We start from the raw sequence: 21,626 nt of genomic DNA on the forward strand, positions 1-21,626 counted from the left end.
AAGGAGACTCGGCCCCTCACCCTGGGGTCTCTGTTATCCCTGCGAGGCGGCCCCAGAACAGAGTGGAAAACACAGCGCAAGCTAGTTAATGCCGGATGAGAAAGAGAGAGACGCACGGCACACTGATGCGCGAGACGCCCGTAAAGCCGTGTCTACGAGGAAGGTCACGGCACCGCACACGAACGTCAGTAAGGCCACAGCAGGCCGGAGCAGCCTCGTGCACGAAGCGGCGAGAACGCGGCGATCCCGGAGGGAGCCAAAGGCAGGGAGCCATCCCGAGAAGGCCGGAAGCCAGTGTGGCCGAACGCGGCCACAAAAACAACCCCGGAAGCGGAACGGCGGTCCTGGGAAAAGACCAGGAAAACCAGGCCGTGTGGCCGACGTGGTTCAGCACGCACACGGGAGACACACGCGCTGGACTGCACGTGCCAGGGTGGCCTCACTACGGCTTCTGACACGCTGGGTCTTATCGCAGCAGCTTAGCACCTGACGCGCCTGCACGGACACGTGGGACGCACGCCCTCAAGTCTCATGTGAGGACACGTCAATGTCCTCCGTCTACTAAGCGCACAGGGGAAGGAAACTGTGGTGAGGAATTCAACGTAACCTTCCCAGAAAGAAACAAGGGTGACCCCAAGTGGGTCCCGTGCAGAATATTCAGGGAGCGAAACTGATCCCAAACACACAGTTCCGGAACACAGACTGGTAAGGAGCGCTTCCCGAGAAAGTGGATGAGGCCGGCCCGACAGCAAAGCAGACCAGAAATTCCAGGGACGGACGGCGGGAGACCCCAGTCGTGAACCGAGATGAGATTTAAGCCCCCGCGAGCCACTAGAAGCCGGAACCCGAGGGCACGTAAAGCGGAGACGATGGTGTTTTTGATAAAACGGGGTTTATCACGGCTGCTGCCACCGTGGGACGGCCACCAGTCTGAGTCCACGGCTACAGATGAAGAAAGAGCCACACCAGCACATCAACACTTGCAGGACAGCACTGCCCAGACGTCAGCGCCACGTCATGACCGTGCACGGTAAAGGCCGGGGGCACGTACGGACCGACGGGGGCCCCCTTAGTGACGGCAGGTGGGGGAAGTCTGTAGGGACCTACCCCCAGCATGCTGCATCACAGAGACCACAGCCCACACCGGCACGGGATGGGCGGGCTCACTGCTTCCACACACCCACCCGACCGGGAGCCTAGAACTACCCCATCCATGACACCGCACGACTCCACTGGAAGAGGACGGCCCAGTCCCGAGTGCCCGCGTCCACGCCATCCATGACACCGCACAACTCCACGGGAAGAGGACGGCCCAGTCCCGAGTGCCCGCGTCCACACCGTCCATGACACCGCGTGACTCCACGGGAAGAGGACGGCCCGGTCCCGAGTGCCCGCGTCCACGCCGTCTATGACACCGTGCGACTCCGTGGGAAGAGGACGGCCCGGTCCCGAGTGCCCACGTCCACACCGTCCATGACACCGCGCGACTCCACGGGAAGAGGACGGCCCAGTCCCGAGTGCCCACGTCCACGCCGTCTATGACACCGTGCGACTCCGTGGGAAGAGGATGGCCCGGTCCCGAGTGCCCACGTCCACGCCGTCTATGACACCGTGAGACTCCGTGGGAAGAGGACGGCCTGGTCCCGAGCGCCCGCGTCCACGCCGTCTATGACACCGTGAGACTCCGTGGGAAGAGGACGGCCCGGTCCCGAGTGCCCGCGTCCACGCTGTCTATGACACCGTGCGACTCTGTGGGAAGAGGACGGCCCGGTCCCGAGTGCCCGCGTCCATGCTGTCTATAAGACAGCGTGATGAGGACGGCCCGTCCCGAGTGCCCGCGTCCACACCGTCCATGACACCGCGTGACTCCACGGGAAGAGGATGGCCCGGTCCCGAGTGCCCGCGTCCACGCCGTCTATGACACCGTGCGACTCCGTGGGAAGAGGACGGCCCGGTCCCGAGTGCCCACGTCCACACCGTCCATGACACCGCGCGACTCCACGGGAAGAGGACGGCCCGGTCCCGAGTGCCCACGTCCACGCCGTCTATGACACCGTGCGACTCCGTGGGAAGAGGATGGCCCGGTCCCGAGTGCCCACGTCCACGCCGTCTATGACACCGTGAGACTCCGTGGGAAGAGGACGGCCTGGTCCCGAGCGCCCGCGTCCACGCCGTCTATGACACCGTGAGACTCCGTGGGAAGAGGACGGCCCGGTCCCGAGTGCCCGCGTCCACGCTGTCTATGACACCGTGCGACTCTGTGGGAAGAGGACGGCCCGGTCCCGAGTGCCCGCGTCCATGCTGTCTATAAGACAGCGTGATGAGGACGGCCCGTCCCGAGTGCCCGCGTCCACACCGTCCATGACACCGCATGACTCCGTGGGAAGAGGATGGCCCAGTTAAGATGCATGAGTAACACGAGCAGGGATGTCATCAGGGATGCACAGTTAGAAAGGAACGCGAGGTAAGATGACGGCTGCCGTTAGTCAAGAGGAAACCGTTAAGCGGCCAACCCTGAGCCCTGCCTACACACCCATGACAACGGTGCTGAGCTGGGAACGTGCGTGTCCCCAGAATTCCTACGCGGATGTGTGAGCCCCAGGGCACGCGTGTCAAAGCTCCTCACACCGCGTGCAGGGCGCGTGAGCCGCGTCGGGCGCTCAGTTACACCTCCAGGAAACCGCCGAGCAGGGAAACGACGGTGCACTGACGCAAATAAACGCAAGAGAAGGTTTTCAACGTAATCGTGAGGAAATGAAAATAGAGCTCCGGCAAGTTCACACGCACACGCGCCAGAACGGCTGAAAACAGGAAGTGCGGAAAGCAAGCGCTGGCGGGGGTCACGGGAGAGCTGGCGCTCGAGCACCGTGGCCGGAGACGCGCCGTGAACCGCCACTCTGCACAGCGCTGACGCCGTTTCTGGTCCAACCGGTCACCCGCAGCTCAGGTCTGAGTGTCTGCTCCCTGACACGTGCAGACGTGTGCACACGCACAAGCCCAGGTTTATTCTGGAAGAAGGGAGTAAAGAGGACATGAAAACATAAAGCAGTCATCCAGGAGGCTGGTGGACGTTCACGGGAAACCGTAAGTTCGTCTCCCAGTCAGGAAAGGAAGCAGAAATGAACAGCCCAGAGCAAAGGCTCATACGTGCCGACTCGATAAAGACTCTAAAAAATGATGCGAGATGAGAAAAGCTTTGAAGCAACAGATGCACGCGCTACACAAGGGACCACCGCAGACACAGCACGCATGAGGAGAACCGAGCCCAGAAATCAAAACCATGCACAGACTGATGCCGCCTACGAGACACGAGGAGAGAATGACGCTCTCGCGTAAAGCCTGTGCCCTCGAGGACGGGCTCTGGGCCATGCGAGGGGACACACGCCCCGGGTTCCCACATGGTCCCAGAGGAGGCAGCGAGGGACGTGACGACGGAAGGAGGACACTTGACAGGCGGAGACCCGCGAACCCCAAACGGGGCAAGACCCACCACACGAGGGGGGACCACGCGCACGTCTCGCTGAACCGCCATCGCTGAAGCGCCCCAGACAAAATGTCCGCGAGTCAGGAGACACGCACACCAGCCGGGCCCCGGAACGCCACTTCCTGCGTATCTGACGTCAGGCGTCAGACATCCGCCACCGGAGCCTGGTGACAACACGCGTCTGCAGCGTGGCCTGCTCACCCCTGCTCGTCCCAAGCACACGGATGACGTGAAATGACGCGCACACGTGGTGCCCATCGCAGGGTCACCGCGACGGCCAGCGGCCCCTGTGTGTGTCCCTGCGACGAGGGGGCCGGTGAACGCAGACTGCGGCTTGTGCCCACGGCTGAGTGCTATGCGTGTGCAGGAAGAAGGGGCGCAGTCCTCGCGGGGCACCAAGTCCAGGGCATCGCGCCAGGCCCCCCTGCTTCCCGCGGGGGCTCCGGGGACGACGTGAAGATCTGCTTCTTACCGCCGAAACCGACTTCTTCACCAGCCAGCGGGCCGAGAGAGCTCAGCTCGTGTCAAGCCCAGCGACTCACACACACGTTCACACAGGCTCCTGCCGCAGCCACGGATCGGGCGGCTTGTTCGCCGAGTTCCGGAAGGAAGGGGACGGGGCGTGCGGGGCTTGGGCGGGACGGGACGGACCCCGGCAGACGCTGACCAGAGGCGCCCGGCCACTGCCGCGGGGCGAGGAGCCCTGGCGTGCGGCCGGGGAGCTCAGTGAGGGCCGGCAATCGACACAGGCGAGCCTGCGCCGGAAAACTCGGACGCGTCCCAGAGACTGACTCTGCGCGAAGGGAAGTCTCAGAGGTTTCACGACGCGGGAAGCACAAAGGGTTCGATGTTGGAAGCAGAGTGGAGTCAGGCGGGACAACGGGCCGAGGCAGAGACGAGGCGCTCACTCTGCACCACACGCCATGTGACACAGGGACGCGCCGTGCTCGAGGGCGCTCGTTAGGGTTTTGCCAGGTAATTAAACACTTCGGCGTTCATAGTGTTTCTAACGTTTTCAGTCCCGGGACGTGGAATATTGGTCTCACGATCGTCTCCGTTTCCCAACACGCTTACGGCGCCCCATAAGCGAGGTTTCCACGCCTTGACAGACAGGTCTGAACGGTCCCAGCATGCGTGTCACTTCCGCCGGACGGCACTGCCTGGCTTCGGCCCACACGGTCGGGGATGTCCGTGGTCCCACGCTACGGGCAGAGCGGGAACCGCCTGGACGGACGAGCCGCGAGCGCCAACACAACGTTCGGCGAGGAAACACCCTCGTGCACAACACCATGCTGTGTACCTGAGAAAGGTATGAAATTAGACATGTGTGAACTTTCTCACGTACGTACGTCTTTCACGGCACGCGCGTCTAGGCGTAGAGAAGTGCTGAACATCGGAACATGAAACAAGCAGCAGGTAAACCAACGCCATGAACACTGCTCGTTCTGGGTGCAGGAAGACCACAGAGATGAAGACGCTTGGACAGAACCTGTACCTCCCTGAATACGTCTGGCTCTTTGGTCTGGACCTCAGAAGCACATGCTTTTACCAATGTTTTAAGGAGCCAACCGCCTCAGGTCATGACCTCGCACTTTTGAGAGTTCAAGTCCCATGTCGGGTCCCATGCTGACGGTGTGGAGCCTGCTCGGGATTCTCTCTCTCTCTACCCCTCCCTGACTCACGTTCTGTCTCTCTCAAAGTAAACAAACTTAAAAAAAATTTTTTTAGGGGGGGGGAAAACATTTTTTTTAGTTTAAAAAATATAAAAAGCCAATCCCCAACTGATCCTCTAACACAAGTGTAACCCGAACACTGAAACCACACAAAGGAATCATGAGAAAAGTACAAACAGGACCACCTAAGAATATAAATAAACCAAAATCAACAACAAAATACGCGCAAACAGAATCCAGCAATGTATAAAGAGGACTATGCACCCAGACCAAGCGGGAAGCACCCCAGGAATGCAAGGTTGGTTTAACCACGGAAAAATCAGCTCACAGAATACACGGTCTCAGCACAAAAACCGTCTTAGCAGATTCAGAAAACGCATGTGAGGAATTCAATATCCTTTCCAAATAAACACCACACACCAGTGGTGGCAACAAACATCCTCAGCCTGACAGCGGTACCTGTGAGAACCCCACGACCAAAGTCGGGCCTGATGCTGCCGGAAGAGCGGATGTTTGCCCCTCTAAACCAAGAGGACTGCCCACGATTCCGCTGGTCTCTCGTGCCACACGGGACGCGCTCGCACAGCAGTCGGACACCGTGAAGAAACGGGCCACATCCACACCGGGGAGGAAGAAGTCAAGCTACTTGCACGTGTGAAGGACGCGATCGTGCATCTGTGAAACCCTGGTGACTATGCCAGAGCAGCACTGGAACTAATCCGTGAGCCTCGAAGGCTGCGGGACACAAGATCGATGCACAGTAATCCGCTCCATTTCTACACACTTGCGATGAACAACGTGAACACGTAGAAAACAATTCCAGTCACACAAGTATCGAAAACAGTAACGTGCTCCAGAAGAAACGTAGTAAAAGACGTGCCAGGGACACCTGAAAACCACCAAACGCTTCTAAGAAACGGTAAAGATGTAAATGAACAGACAGAAAACCTCCGTTCGTAGACCGGAGCGCCCACACTTCCCGAGACGACGCACAGATTCCCAGTGACCCTCCTCAGATGCCTGCTGGCATCTTTGTAGAAACCGAGAGGTCGGTGCTGAAATTCACACAGAGCCTCGCGCCGCCTGAAACATCTTGAACGAGAAGACTCGGATGTGCTATGCGGCCCTGTTCAGAAACCTACTACAAAGCAACTAATCTAGACAGTGTGGTTCTGGCACGACAACAGAAACACAGGGCCACGGGACAGGATCAGCGCCCGCTAATCAACCCGCATGTGACGATGCACTGATTTCCAATGAGGGACACGAGACCAGTCAACGGGGAAGGAAGGGTCTCCTCCAGCAGTGGCGAAGGGACCCCTGGATTTGGACACACACAGAGATGACGTTGGTGGGCGCCCGGCTGGCTCAGTCGGCGCACTGTGGAGCTCTTGATCTCGGGGTCGTGCATTCGAGCCCCACACCAGGGGTAGATGTTACTTAGAAATGAAATTAAAAAGAAAAAAAACCGATGAAGTTGTGCCCCGATATCACCGTATACAAAACTCAAGATACGTGCATAAGTAAAACTGTAACACTCATACGAATATAAACAAAAAACCTTCACGACTGAGATTTGGCAATAAATTCTTGCTAGGACCCAAAAAGCACGAGCAATGAAGGAAAAAGTACATAAAATGAAATTCATCAACACGAAAGGCTTTCTGTGTGGCATAGGACATGACCTAGGAGGGGAATACGCACCAAGGGAACAGGAGGAAACACGTTTACACCACGTAAGTGATGAGGGACGCGTGTCTGGACACAGAGACTCTTAATATTCACGCTGAAACGACAACCACTTGAGACACGGGGCAAAGGCCGTAGACACGCGTGGGTCCAGAGGTGGGCATACGGCCAACACACGCGTGAAACACGGTCGCGGTCGTCCGTCCTCAGGGAAAAGGGCAAGCCAGACCCACAACGAGGCCCCAGCGCACACACATCTGCGATCAGAGAGATGGCTCATGCTGGCACGGGAGCAGAGGCAGGGGAACCGCACACACTGCTGGGTGCCACGAAACCGTGCAGGCGGTCCGGGAGAGGTTTCGTGGCTCCACAAGCATCGGGCGGCATTCCCACGTGACCCCAGCCACGCAAGTCCGGGAGAGAGGTCTCGGGTGTGCGGCGACCCTGGACCCGGCCGGGTCACGTCTGCACGCATCAACGCTCCTGGAACGCACCGTGTGCGGACACACGGGGGCGCGGAAGCGCACACAAGGCGGCGGCAGCTCGGCCGAGCCACCACCTCACTCCACGGGGTGCAAGCGTGGACCGTGGGCCAGTGCCACCCGCTCACAGGAACGGCACCCTGGACAGGGAGAGACACGGGGTCGGAGGGGCCGGGGAAGGCGTGCGCAGGGCCTCTAGGCGCCGGGTCCCTAAGACGCGCACACGTTCACACCCGCTGATCCCGGGAGGGCATCCACACACACCTGGGTTCTCCCGTGTCCGGGACTACCGTTCCGACGACGTGCGTAAGCAGGACCCCGAGCCGCGAGCCCGCGGAGGGGCTGAGGAACGTGTGCCGCTCTCACGCAGGGGCACCCACCTTGGCCACGCGGCCCATGTCCTCCACGGTGGCCCTCTCGTGCGGGAACTGGGCGAAAGTCCGCTCGATCTTGGCGATGACCGCGTCTACGTTCACGGTGTCCTGGGGACGGCCGCGAGGGAAGTAGAACGCGGGGATGCTTTCGCTGCTGGCGGGCGGCAGGGGCTCCTCCTTCTTCGTCTGAACCTGAGACAAAGCAGACGGCAGGCCGTGAGGACCGGGAAACGTGCGTGGCCTCAGCTAATGTGACGAGCAGAGCCAGCGGCTCTAACGAAGTGCACCGAGCACCACAGACCCGACGTGCACAGACGACCGCACACGCTTCCTGTGGGTCACACAACACCCCGGACCCGACGTGCACACAGGACGTGCACACAGGACACACTCCCGGTGGGGGGTCACACAGCCCCGAACCCGACGTGCACACAGGACGGCACACACTCCCGGGGGGGGGGGTCACACAGACCTGGACTCAATGTGCACACGGGACCGCACACGCTCCCTGTGGGTCACACCTCGGACCCACCGTGCACACAGGACCGCACACGATCCCTACGGGTCACACGACGCGAGAGTGAGCGCCAGTCCTCCACAGGTCCTCCCCACATAGCCGCCTTCACCCCTGCGTTGCAGGTGGCCCCTCAGGACCCCAGGACGGGAACCGGTGAGGCCCGGGCTGACCGGCATGGATGCTCGGGAAGACCCTGCCTGCAGGCCCATGGTGGGGGCAGCACCAACTTTGTGGTCCCCCCGCAGCCCCCAGGGGTTCAGAGCCAGCCCCGTGGTCCCCGCGTCCCCAGGGATGAGCCAGGTGGACACAGATGACCAGACGGCTGCATCCAGGAAAGGGTGAACTTCGTGTGCGGCTTATGCGTGTAACCGCTTGTTCCCACACACATGCTTCCTGCACAGGGACGTGCCCTCCACCCCGACACGCGGGTTCCTCGCGCGCGCGCACACACACGCGCGCACACACACACGCGCGCATACACACACATTCTTACAAGGACGTGCCCTCCACCCCGACACGCAGGTCCCTCAAACACACACACACACACACACACACACATTCTTACAAGGATGCGCCCTCCACCCCGACACGCGGGTCCCTCAAACACACACACACACACACACACACACACATTCTTACAAGGATGCGCCCTCCACCCCGACACGCGGGTCCCTCAGACACACACACACACACACACACACACTCTCTTACCAGGACGTGCCCTCCACCCTGACACGCGGGTCCCTCAGACACACACACACACACACACACACACACACACACACACACTCTTACAAGGACGTGCCCTCCACCCCGACACGCGGGTCCCTCAGACACACACACACACACACACACACACACACACACACACACATTCTTACAAGGATGCGCCCTCCACCCCGACACGCGGGTCCCTCAGACACACACACACACACACACACACACACACACACACATACACACATTCTTACAAGGACGTGCCCTCCACCCCGACACGCGGGTCCCTCAAACACACACACACACACACACACACACACACACACACATTCTTACAAGGATGCGCCCTCCACCCCGACACGCGGGTCCCTCAGACACACACACACACACACACACACATTCTTACAAGGATGCGCCCTCCACCCTGACACGCGGGTCCCTCAGACACACACACACACACACACACACACACACACAGTCTTACAAGGACATGCCCTCCACCCCGACACGCGGGTCCCTCACACACAGAACCTCAACCCCACGGTCCTGGTCGCCAGAAAGTCACGGGCACAGGAGTCATCGCAGAGCCAAAGCCGCCGCCCTGGGCAGACCTGAGGTGGCGCCACGTATGACGTAGCGTCTCAGCGCGGTGACGTCCGCGCATCCCAGGTGTGGGCGCGGTGGCCGGTGGGGCGGCTGCAGTGGCCACTTCGCACGCAAGACGGGGCTGCATTTTCGAGTCCCGCGAGCAGACACGATCGCTCGGGTTGACGGCTGAGGACACGTGTGCTCGGGGTCGGCCTAGGGCCACACGCCAGCCGGGTCCGGGGACGCCGAGGCAGGGGAGCGTCACGGCGCCCTCGCGGCCGCCCTCACGAAGCCGGCTGCCTGTCCCCGCGGGCCGCTGGCCCCCGGCAGCGCTCGACAGCATCTGTCACGAGGAGTGCGCGTGGCACCTTCTGCCACCACACACGCCCGCCTGAGGCTGCGGACGGACAGACGCACACGACCCCCGACGACCCTGCCTCCAGCTGCCCCGGCTGGCAGAGACCAGGCAGCACAGTCCAACCTGCAGGCGCACGTCTCGCCCAGACTCCGCACTCTGCGGAGCTGGGACACGAGACGGCCACCTGATGCTGCTGCAGGAGCAGACCGGTGTCCTGGCGGGGAGGGCAGTGAGGGGGGAGGGCAGGCAGGGGGAGGTAGTGAGAGGAAGGGCAGTGGGGGGGAGGGCAGGCAGGGGGAGGCAGTGAGGGGGAGGGCAGGCAGGGGGAGGGCAGGCAGGGGGAGGCAGTGAGGGGGAGGGCAGGCAGGGGGAGGCAGTGAGAGGGAGGGCAGTGGGGGGGCAGTGAGGGAAGAGGGCAGGCAGCGGGAGGCACTGAGGGGGAGGGCAGTGAAGGGGAGGGCAGGCAGGGGGAAGCAGTGAGAGGAGGGCAGGCAGGGGGAGGCAGTGAGGAGGGAGGGCAGTGGGGGGGCAGTGAGGGGGGAGGGCAGTGAGGGGGAGGGCAGTGAGGGGGAGGGCAGGCAGGGGGAGGCAGTGAGAGGGAGGGCAGTGGGGGGGCAGTGAGGGAGGAGGGCAGGCAGGGGGAGGTAGTGAGAGGGAGGGCAGTGGGGGGGAGGGCAGGCAGGAGGAGGCAGTGAGCGGGGAGGGCAGACAGGGGGAGGTAGTGGGGGGGCAGTGACGGGGAGGGCAGGCAGGGGGAGGCACTGAGAGGGAGGGCAGTGTGGGGGCAGTGAGGGAGGGCAGGCAGGGGGAGGCAGTGAGAGGGAGGGCAGGCAGGGGGAGGCAGTGAGGGGGAGGGCAGGCAGGGGGAGGTAGTGAGGGGGGGCAGTGAGGGGGAGGCACTGAGAGGGAGGGCAGTGTGGGGACAGTGAGGGAGGGCAGGCAGGGGGAGGCTAGTGAGGGGGGAGGGCAGTGTGGGGGCAGTGAGGGAGGGCAGGCAGGAGGAGGCAGTGAGGGGGGAGGGCAGTGACGGGGAGGGCAGTGGGGGGGCAGTGAGGGAGGAGGGCAGTGAGGGGGAGGGCAGGCAGGGGGAGGAAGTGAGGGGGGAGGGCAGTGAGGGGGAGGGCAGGCAGGGGGAGGCAGTGAAAGTGAGGGCAGTGGGGGGGCAGTGAGGGAGGGCAGGAAGGGGAGGCAGTGAAAGGGAGGGCAGTGGGGGGGCAGTGAGGGAGGAGGGCAGGCAGGGGCAGGCAGTGAGGGGGAGGGCAGGCTGGGGGAGGCAGTGAAGGGGGAGGCAGGCAGTGGCAGGCAGTGAGGGGGCAGTGAAGGAGGAGGGCAGTCAGCGGAAGGTAGTGAAGGGGAGGGCAGGCAGGGGGAGGCAGTGAGAGGGGAGCGCAGGCAGCAGGAGGTAGTGATGGGGAAGGCAGGCAGGGGGAGGCAGTGAGGGGGAGGGCATGGGGGGCAGTGAGGGAGGTGGGCAAGAAGGGGGGGAGGCAATGAGGGAGGAAGGGAGTGAGGAGGGAAGGCACTGCAGGAAGCAGGGCACCAACTGGAGGAGGAGGAAGGAGCAGGGGAGAGGCCGGCTGCGAGGACAGGAGGCTGCGAGGACAAGAGGCTCAGGGCACGGGGAGGTGGGGGGAGGCCTGCTGCGAGGACAGGAGGCTGCGAGGACAGGAGGCTCAGGGCAGGGAGGCGGGGGAGGCTGGCTGGGAGGACAGGAGGCTCGGGGCACAGGGATGGCGAGGGGAGGCTGGCTGTGAGGACAGGAGGCTCGGGGGTTAGGGAGGAGGCGGGGGAGGCCGGCTGGGAGGACAGGAGGCTCAGGGCAGGGAGGAGGCGGGGGAGGCCGGCTGTGAGGACAGGAGGCTCGGGGCTGGGAGGAGGCGGGGGAGGCCGGCTGGGAGGACAGGAGGCTCAGGGCAGGGAGGAGGCGGGAGAGGCTGGATGGGAGGACAGGAGGCTTGGGGCACAGGGAGGTGGGGGGAGGCCGGCTGGGAGAAAAGGAAGCTCGGGGCACAGGGATGGCGTGGGGAGGCCGCTGCAAGGACAGGAGACTCGGGGCACAGGGATAAGGGGTGGGGGAGGCTGGCTGCAAGGACAGGAGGCTGAGAGGACAGGAGGCTTGGGGCAGGGAGGAGGCGGGGGAGGCCTCTGGAGGACAGGAGGCTCAGGGCAGGGAGGAGAAGGAGGGAGGCCGGCTGTGAGGACAGGAGGCTCAGGGCATGGAGGAGGAGGAGGGAGGCCGGCTGGGAGGACAGGAGGCTCGGGGCACAGGGAGGAGGCGGGGGAGGCTGGCTGGGAGGACAGGAGGCTCGGGGCAGGGAGGAGGCGGGAGAGTCCGGCTGGGAGGACAGGAGGCTCGGGGCACAGGGAGGAGGGGTGGTGGAGGCCGGCTGCGAGGACAGGAGGCTCGGGGCAGGGAGGAGGCGGGGGAGGCTGGCTGCGAGGACAGGAGGCTCGGGGCAGGGAGGAGGCGGGAGAGTCCGGCTGGGAGGACAGGAGGCTTGGGGCACAGGGAGGAGGGGTGGGGGAGGCCGGCTGCGAGGACAGGAGGCTCGGGGCAGGGAGGAGGCGGGGGAGGCTGGCTGGGAGGACAGGAGGCTCGGGGCACAGGGAGGAGGGGTGGGGGAGGCCGGCTGCAAGGACAGGAGGCTCGGGGCAGGGAGGAGGCGGGAGAGTCCGGCTGGGAGGACAGGGGGCTCGGGGCACAGGGAGGAGGGGGGGAGCCCAGCTGGGAGGACAGGCAGGCGCACCACGCAGGGAGCTACAAGCACAGGCCCCACGGCGGGACCCGCCCGAAGCCGCCAGCCCGTCGGTCAGCGGCGGACACACACACGCTCCGAGCACTGCACACGCACCCCTGCCCACGGCCACACGAGCCGGGGCGTGAACCACGCGATGCGCCAGCAGGCACAGCACAGGGCACGTCCCGGGCCGCGTCCCAGGGGTCGTTCCGTCCGCCGGCGGGACCTCCTCCCGGCTCAACGACCACCTCCCCGGTGTCCCCCTCCTCCCCGGTCACCGCTCAACTCGGTCCCCGCCCTCCTGGGTCAGGGTCCAATACGGTCTCCGTCGCCCGGGTCACCCCTCCTCACGGTCCCTGTCCTCCCTGGTCGTGGCTCAACATGCTCCGCACTCCCTGGACACGCCCTCGGTCCGGCCCCCGTCCTCTGCTGGTTTCTGTCCTCCTCAGTCACAGCTCACAGACGGTCCTGTGTCCTCCTCAGTGACTCGTCAGGGATGGCTCTGTGTCCTCCCTGGTCCCGTGCCAGGACAGTCTGTGTCCTTGTCTGTCACACATCAGGGACGGTCTGTGTCCTCTTTGGTCACACGTCGGGATGGGCCCCGTCTCCCCATCAGGGACAGTCACACGTGAGGGACAGCCCTGTGTCCCCTCAGTCACGTGTCAGGACGGTCCCCATGCCTTCAGTCACACGTCAGCGACAGTCCGGTGCCCTCAGTCACACATCAGGACCGTCCCTGTCATCAGGCCCTTCTGTCCAGGCCTCAGCACTCAGAAGCCTCACGTCCCAGACATGCACGTGTTCCCGAGACTTGTCCTCTGTTCAGTCACTGGGGGGGCCCCGGGGACCGTGGGGGCTGGCACGGCGGACAGGCCAGCTCAGTGCTCCAGGGGCCTGAACCTCTACACAGAGCTGCAGACACAGTGCATGCAAGCAGGGTGTGGTGGGGGAGGGGATAACATGGGAGAGTGTGGTGCAGGGAGGGAGGGGGAAGGGGGGGGAGGCAGGGCGCGGGAGGGAATTGAAGGAGGGAGGGAGGGCGGAGAGGAGGGAGGGAGGGCGGGAGAGGGAAAGAAAGAGGGAGGGTGAGGAAGGGAAGGAGGGAGGGGCAAGGAGGGAGGGAGGATGGAGGGAGGAGAGGGAAGGAGGGAGGGAGGGGGAAGGAGGGAGGGAGGGGGAAGGAGGGAGGGGATAAGGAGAGGGGGAGGGAGAGGGGGAGGGAGGGGGAAGGAGGGAGGGGAAGGAGGGAGGGGGAGGAGGGAGGGAAGGAGGGAGGGGATAAGGAGAGGAGGAGGGAGGGGGAAGGAGGGCGGGGAGGAGGGATGGGGAGGAGGGAGGGGAGAACGGAGGGGATAAGGAGAGGAGGAGAGAGGGGGGAGGGAGGGGAGGAGGGAGGGAAGGAGGGAGGGAAGGAGGGAGGGGGAGGAGGGAGGGAAGGAGGGAGGGGATAAGGAGAGGGGAGGGAGGGGGAGGAAGGAGGGAAGGAGGGGGAAAAGGAGGGAGGGAGGTTCGCGTCCGCGAACCGCGCTGACTGACGTCCTCTGCAAGCAGGGAGGCCTCGGGGTCTCCCACGTGCTGCTGTCTGCCGTTCTGTCCTCCCGCCCGGCCCCGTCCACGCACGTCCCGCACCTGGCCCGGCGAACGAGCAGACGAGCTGCACCCTGTCCCAGGGGGAAGCAGGGAAGGGCATTGCTTGAGCCGTGATGGCCTCGGCCCCGACGCCTGACGCACACCCAACACCCGGGCCCCAGACCCCGGCCGGCACTTCAGCTCTGAGCAAAGCTCGGCCGACGTGGACGGCGGGACCCCCGGCTGTGACTTATGGAGGGACACCGGCGTTCACCGCACACTCGCCCCAGATTGGACCCTCGTCCGCTTCCTGGTGCCGCACCCCCCCCCCCCGAGACCCTGTTCCAATACGGACCCCTCGTCCCAAGCCACGAGCACACGCCTCCTCTCGTCTCTGACTTTCCCAGAAGCCCCGTCCTCTCTTCTCCGCCAGCCACGCTACTCAGCAAACCGTCTTCCCGTCCTGTGGCTCACGTTGCATTTCTACCCTGCGAGACACCAAGGGCCCCCGGGGGCTGGCCCTGGGGGACCCCCCCCCCCGGGGACCTTGCGCTCGGCCTGCCGCCCCCAGCCCCCAGCCCCAAGCGCAAAGCGTAAAGTCGTGCCAGACGGGCAGGGCCTGAAGCAGCAGCGTCCTTCTGGGGGAAACGCATCATCACGTCAGGACTGCACACCTCCCCAAAGCACCGAGGAGAACGAGCCGTCTGCGGTCACGGCGCAGAAACACAGAGGGAGGCCCTCAGCCACTTCTGCACCTGGGAAACTGAGGCAGGTGACAGTTGTAGCACAAGCGGGGGGGGGCAGGGTGTATGTTGAGAGAGAGAGGGAGAGAGAGAGGGAGGGAGAGAGCGAGAGAGACAGAGTGTGAGCAGGGGAGGGGTCAGAAAGGGAGGGAGACAGAGAATCCGAAGCAGGTTCCAGACTCCGAAGTGTCAGCACAGAGCCCGACGCGGGGCTTGAACCCACGAACCGTGAGATCGGGACCTGAGTCGAAGTCAGACGCTCAACCGACTGAGCCACCCAGGAGTACCAGAGTCCCCTTATGTATTTTGAGAGAGCACGCAGGCAGGGGAGGGGCAGAGAGGGAGGGAGGGAGAGAGGGAGGGATGGAGAGAGGGAGGGAGCGAGGGAGGGAGACAGGGAGGAAATCCCAAGCAGGCTGGGCACGGTCAGCAGTGAGCCCAACGCAGGGGCACAAACTCACGACCTGTGCGGTCACGACCTGACCTAAACCGTGGAGTGGGGAGCCCCCCAGGCACACCTAAAAAACAGCATGTGTTTAGAAGAGACGCGCGTGAGGGGGGCCGGGGTGGCTCGGTCGGTTAGGCCTGCGACTTCGGCTCGGGTCACGGTCTGGCGGTCCGTGAGTTCGAGCCCCGCGTGGGGCTCTGTGCTGATGGCTCGGAGCCTGGAGCTTGCTTCCGTCTGTGTCTGTCTGCCCCGTGCCACTTGTGCTCTCTCTCTCTCTCTCTCTCTCTCAAAAACTAAATGAACATTAAAAAAAAATTTTGGGGGGGGGGGCACCTGGGTGGCTCGGTCGGTTAGGCCTGTGACTTCGGCTCGGGTCGGGACCTCGCGGTCCGTGAGTTCGAGCCCCGCGTCGGGCTCCGTGCTGGGCCTTCAGAGGCTGGAGCCTGCTTGGGATTCTGTGCCTCCCTGTCCCTCTGCCCCTCCCCTGCTGGCGATCTGTCGCGCTCTCTCAAAGACAAGTAAACGTTAAAATACAACAGAGGTGCACGTACGACGTAAGGGCCAGGCTGCACGCGTCTTGAAGTGCGGGAACGCAGGCCATGGTGGCCCCCAGAAGGCAGCGGTGGCTGCGATTCTGCCGTGCGCACGGCACCGCGGGGACGTCCCGCGTCGGCACCACACCACAGCGCCCAGGGGCCGTCACGGAGGCCCCCGCGACTCGACCCGCAGCGTCAGCGCTCTGGTGCCCACAGCGGCCGCCCGGCAGGGACGCAGGCTGAGCTCCGTGCCCCCGGGCGCCGCTGAGAAGCAGCCCGGATGGACGGACAGACGGACGGACAGACAGGGAGAGAGAAAACAGCCGTGTGTGGCCATGCGAGATTCACAAGTTTAATCTCCGGGACATAAATAGAGCTCGGCCCAGCACAGCTGGCGCACACACATTCCCGTCCGCACACGGGGCGTCCTTGGGAGGCCGGCCACCTCCCGGGGCTGCGAGGCAGGCCTCTGCGGGTTCTGCGGGGGACCGCGCGGGGCCTTCCCTGACCTCCAGCACATGGGACAGACCTGTCTGGACCCGAAGGAGGCGCACCCGCGGTCGTGCTGGATATGCTCTCTGAGGAAGAAAAGGAGGGAAGACAGAGGAGAGGGAGGGAGAGAGACAGAGAGAGGGAGAGAGGGGAGAGAGGGGGGAAGAGGGAGGGAGGAAGAGGCAGAGAGGGAGGGACAGGAGAGCGAGGAGAGCGAGGAGAGCGAGAGCAAGAGCGAGGAGCGAGAGAGAGAGAGAGAGAGCGAGAAGTGGGAGAGACAGAGAAGTGGGGAGAGAGGGAGTGGGAGAGAGGGAGGGAGAGAGAGGGAGGGAGAGAGAGGGAGGGAGAGAGAGGGAGGGAGAGAGAGGAGGGAGAGAGAGGGAGGAGAGAGAGAGGGAGGAAGAGAGGAGGTAGGGTCAGAGGTCGTGAGCGAGAGAGCGAGAGTGAGAGCGAGAGCGAGAGAGAGAGAACGCCTCCCCCACGCAGCTACGTCGGTCCGTGGGCACTGACCCCCCGCGCAGCCCCAGAGCCACAGAGCGGATGGCTGCCCGTGGATGGCTGCCCGTGGATGGCTGTCCACGCGGGCGCACCGGGGGCCCTGTCGACGCCCGTGCGGCCCCTCTGGAGGACAACGGCGTCTCCCGCGGAAGGCGTGGGCGCCGTGTCTCCGCGGCCGCGTCTGCTCCGACCACCCGGCCTCAGGTGCTCAGGGGGTCGAGGGCTGGGACGTCCGACGTGACGGGACACGAGAGAAGGGCAGGCTGAGCCACGCCAGGCACGGGGGGCTCAGCCCCGTGGCACCGCAGGGCGGACCCTCGCCCCGGGAATGCACGCGAGCCGGCACCCCCCTCGGACGCCGTGGCCGGGCCAAGAGGGCCCCGCGGGCCACGAGCCAGCCCCCGCCCGCCAGCTGGCGGGGGGCTCACCAACAGGACTGCAGGCCACGTGCCGGACGCACAAACGGGACTCGGGCTCAGTGTTTAAAACAGGAGCGTTAGTGACCCCAACACGGGATGGGGTGTGCCACGCTCTCCCCACGTCAGGGGGTTCTGCTGTCCGCGTCGGGGCGCTGGTGGGGGCGGGCTGGACACCGGACTGCCAAGGGACTGGAGCCATGACGCCCATGGGGCCCGGAGCGCGGTGGGGACGAGGCCGCAACACCGCCATGTGTGGATGCCAGGGCGTGGCAGGGAGGAGGGCGCACGGGGAGGCTCACGGTCCACTCCCGGCCCAGTGAACAGGCATCAAGGGGGCGAGCCCCGCGTGGCACCGTGGCCCTGCTCAGCTTGTGGCCCGGCTCGCGTCTGGGACGGCAGGAGCACAGAGGCCAGCCGCCAGCAGGCGGAGGAGAGATCAGCTCACCTCACGGGGCATCCCTGGGGGACGGCGACCCCGGAGGTCGCACGCGGCACCGTGCGGGGCCTGTGTGCCCGCACGAGGGCCCCGCGGGGAGGCCGGCCGGGACGGGTGGTGCCACACCGTAGAACAGCGGGGGCCCCAGGAGCCGGGGGCCAGGCTGGCAGGGGGATTCTCCGCGGGGGGGATGACAGCTCGGGTCCTGGATTGGGCAGGGGCACCTGCCCTGGGCGGGGGGGGGGGGGGGGGGGGGGCGGTGAGAGGGACACAGAGGGGAGCATCTGCAGTCTGGATGTGCAGAAGGCTACACAGGAGGAACCCCAGGAGGACGGGCAGGCAGGGGGCAGGCACGTGTGTGCCACTCAGCTGAGGGCCACAGCGAGCTCAGGGCAAGGACACGCGGCCACGGTCCACACAGCCCTCTGGCCCCCCGTCCAGGGGCACATGGAGCGAGCGGCACAGCCGTCACCCGAGTCCCTCTCTCCACCACACCCTCCGCCTTCTCTCTGTCCCCACCTCTCCCTTAACCTCCCTCCCCACCGCTCCCCTAATCTCCCCTCCCCTCCCTACCTCTTCAATAATCTCCCCTCCCCTCAACCCTTATCTCACCACCCTCCCCACTTTTCCCCTAACCTCCCCTCCCCTCCCCACCGCTCCCCTAATCTCCATTCCCCCACCTCTCCCTAATCTCCCCTCCCCTCCACTAATCTCTCCCCCTCACCTCTCCTCTAACCTCCCCTCCCCACCTCTCCAATAATTTCCCCTTCCCTCAACCCTAATCTCACCACCCTCCCCCACATTTCCCCTAATCTCATCCTCCCCTCCCCACTTCACCCCTAATCTCCCCTCCCCGAAGTCTCCCCTAATCTCCCCTCTCCACCTCTCCCCTAATCTCACTTTCCCTCCCCACCTCTCCCCTAATCTCGCCTCCCCTCCTCTAATCTCCCCTCCCCTCCCCTATCTCTCCCCTCCCCTCTCCATCTGTCCCCTAATCTCCCCTCCCCTCCCCACTGCTGTCCTAATCTCCCCCTTCCCACCTCTCCCCTAATCTCCCCTCCCCTCCCCATCTCTCTCCTAATCTCATCAACCCTCCCCCACCTCTCCCCTAACAATCTCTCCCCTAATCTCCCCTCCTCTCCCCATCTGTCCCCTAATCTCACCTCCCCTCCCCAGTGCTGTCCTAATGTCCCCCTTCCCCACTTCCCCCCTAATCTCCCCTCCCCCGCCCCACCCTTCCCCTAACCTCCCCTCCCCACCGCTCCCCTAATCTCCCTTCCCCCACCTCTCCCCTAATCTCCCCTCCCCTCCACTAATCTCTCCCCCCTCACCTCTCCCCTAACCTCTCCTCCCCTCCCCACCTCTCCAATAATTTCCCCTTCCCTCAACCCTAATCTCACCACCCTCCCCCACATTTCCCCTAATCTCATCCTCCCCTCCCCACCTCACCCCTAATCTCCCCTCCCCCAATGTCTCCCAAAATTTCATCCTCCCCTCCCCCACCTCACCCCTAATCTCCCCTCCCCCGACGTCTCCCCTAATCTCCCCTCTCCACCTCTACCCTAATCTCACGTTCCCTCCTCACCTCTCCCCTAATCTCTCCTCGCCTCCTCAAATCTCCCCTCCCCCTCCCCACCTCTCCCCTAATCTCCACTACTCTCCTCTAATCTCCCATCCCCACCTCTCCTCTATACTCCCCTCCCTCCCCTAATCTCCCCTCCCTCTCCCCCCACATCTCCCCTAATCTCATTCTCCCTCTCCCACCTATCCCCTAACTCCTCTCCCCTCCCTACCTCTCCCCCTCCCCACCTCTCCCCTAACCTCCCCTCCCCTCCCCATCACTCCCCTCCCCTTCCCCCATCTATCTCCTAATCTCATTCTCCCTCCACCCACCTCTCCCCTAATCTCCTCTCCCCTCCCCACTTCTCCCCTAACCTCCCCTCCCCTCCCCATCTATCCGCTAATCTCCCCTCTCTCCCCTAATCTCATCCTCCTCTTCCCCCACCTGTCCCCAAATCTCCCCTCCCCATCTCTCCCCTAATCTCACCACCCCTACCCCCACCTCTCCCCTAATCTCCCCTCCCTTCCCCCCTCCACACCTCTCCTCTAATCTCGCCTCCCCTCCTCTAATCTCCCCTCCCCTCCCCATCTCTCCCCTCCCCTCCCCGTCTGTCCCCTAATCTCACCTCCCCTCCCCACTGCTGTCCTAATCTCCCCCTTCCCCACCTCTCCCCTAATCTCCCCCTCCCCTCCCCATCTCTCTCCTAATCTCATCAACCCTCCCCACCTCTCCCCTAATATCTCCCCTAATCTCCCCTCCTCTCCCCACCTTTCCCCTAATCTCACCTCCCCTCCCCAGTGCTGTCCTAATCTCCCCCTCCCCCACCTCCCCCCTAATCTCCCCCTCCCCCGCCCCCACCCTTCCCCTAACCTCCCCTCCCCCACTGCTGTCCCTAATCCTCCCCCCTTCCCCACCTCCCCCCTTCCCTCCCCCATCTCTGTCCTAATCTCATCCTCCCTCCCCCACCACTCCCCTCATCCCCCCTCCCCCCCACCTGTCCCCTCATCTCCCCTCCTCCACCTGTCCCCTCATCTCACCTCCTCTCCCCAGCTTTCCTCTCCTCCCACACCCCAGGTCTCCCCTAGTCTCATTCCCCCCCCCTCCCCCAGCCTCCCAGCATCCCCCCCAGGCTGTCCTGTCCGCCCTAGTCCCTACCCCACAGGCTCTGCCATCCGCCCCATCCCATGCCCCCCATGCAGTCCACCCTCCCCCTTTCTCCCTTCCTCCCATGCGCCACCGCTCAGAGCACCTCCCTCCCCTCATCACAGCCCCCACCAGGCCCACGGCCCCAGTCCACCAGGGCCACGTGCTGACCCGCCCAGGGCCACGTCCACATCCACACTGAGACACTGTGGGCTGAAAGAAGCCTGGAGAACCCCCCCGCCTCTCCCCCACGAGAGACACCCCGATTCACCCCCCACACACCTTGGGGAACACCCGCTTTACCCGATATACATGGTCATCCCTGCAAAACACCGTCGAAATAGATCATCTGTACCGTGAAACACTTAGCCGTTAGAGGAGACCCGGTCTCCCCAGCGCCGATGCGCGTGAGATCAGCAGCTCCGCTAACGCAACTGTGTCCTCTGAGCCCTTCACAGCCAGTCGCCGCCCCACCGCCGTGACGCCTTCGAAAACCACCGACACCCTCGTGAACCACGCGTGAGACACGTTAACCACCGAACGTCCGTCTCCCGGTGCATGAAAGGAAATCACTTTCGCGGTCATAAAGACTCCAACCCCCTGTCCTTAAACACAAGGAACAGGCGTGCAACCGTGATCGGGTCTGCACAAAATCTGGGAACCTGAACACGGAGGTCAGAGACAACCCAGGAGTCGTGTACCCGCGGGGACGGGACCCTAAAGAATACTCCAGTTACAACATCCACACAAGGCCGGCCCTTGTCTCCCCAAACGCACTGTGCGATTCGGGGTCAATTTTTATCCCTGCACCCTACGTTCCCGGAGCTAACTTGTCGGCTGCAGGGAAAACGCGAGTGTTTCATGGGGTGCCAGGAAGCCAGGTGCAAGGCCTGTGGGGGGAGAGAGGGGGAGCGGAGCCCCGCGGGTACCTACAGCCTCCCCAACCCCCGGCACTACAGGGCGAGAGGCTGCAGAAACACCCTCAAGTTAGAGCATGGGGGTCCCGGAAAGCCCGACGTGGAAAGGACGCGCTGGCCTCACAGGATTCACGCACACGCAGACAGAAGGACAGGCCTTTCCGTCCGAGCGCCCGTGAGCGTCGTGAGTCTGTGCGACGGTCGTGCAGTTCCCAAGCCGCCTGGTTCCTCACGCCCGCCGGGC

General features: G+C 64.1%; 1 protein-coding gene across 3 annotated transcripts in view; it reads right to left on the reverse strand.

The window, feature by feature from the left end:
- Positions 1-4,197: 4,197 nt before the first annotated feature.
- LOC128773861 (serine/threonine-protein phosphatase 2A regulatory subunit B'' subunit beta-like) overlaps positions 4,198-21,626 on the reverse strand; it is a 35,507-nt gene continuing 18,078 nt past the window's right edge. The window contains exons 2-3 of one of the 3 annotated variants that reach the window (XM_053891851.1): positions 7,709-7,894; positions 4,198-4,784 (exon numbers count right to left, since the gene is read on the reverse strand). In XM_053891851.1, coding sequence (XP_053747826.1) covers positions 4,527-4,784; positions 7,709-7,894 — 444 coding nt within the window. In that variant the 3' untranslated portion in view covers positions 4,198-4,526. The remainder of the gene's footprint in view (positions 4,785-7,708; positions 7,895-21,626) is intronic. The other 2 variants (XM_053891850.1, XM_053891852.1) reach the window with 2 other exon arrangements.

Source organism: Panthera pardus, unplaced genomic scaffold (genome assembly GCF_024362965.1).
Source record: "Panthera pardus isolate Hobbes unplaced genomic scaffold, ASM2436296v1 HiC_scaffold_27, whole genome shotgun sequence".
Lineage (NCBI taxonomy): Eukaryota > Metazoa > Chordata > Mammalia > Carnivora > Felidae > Panthera > Panthera pardus.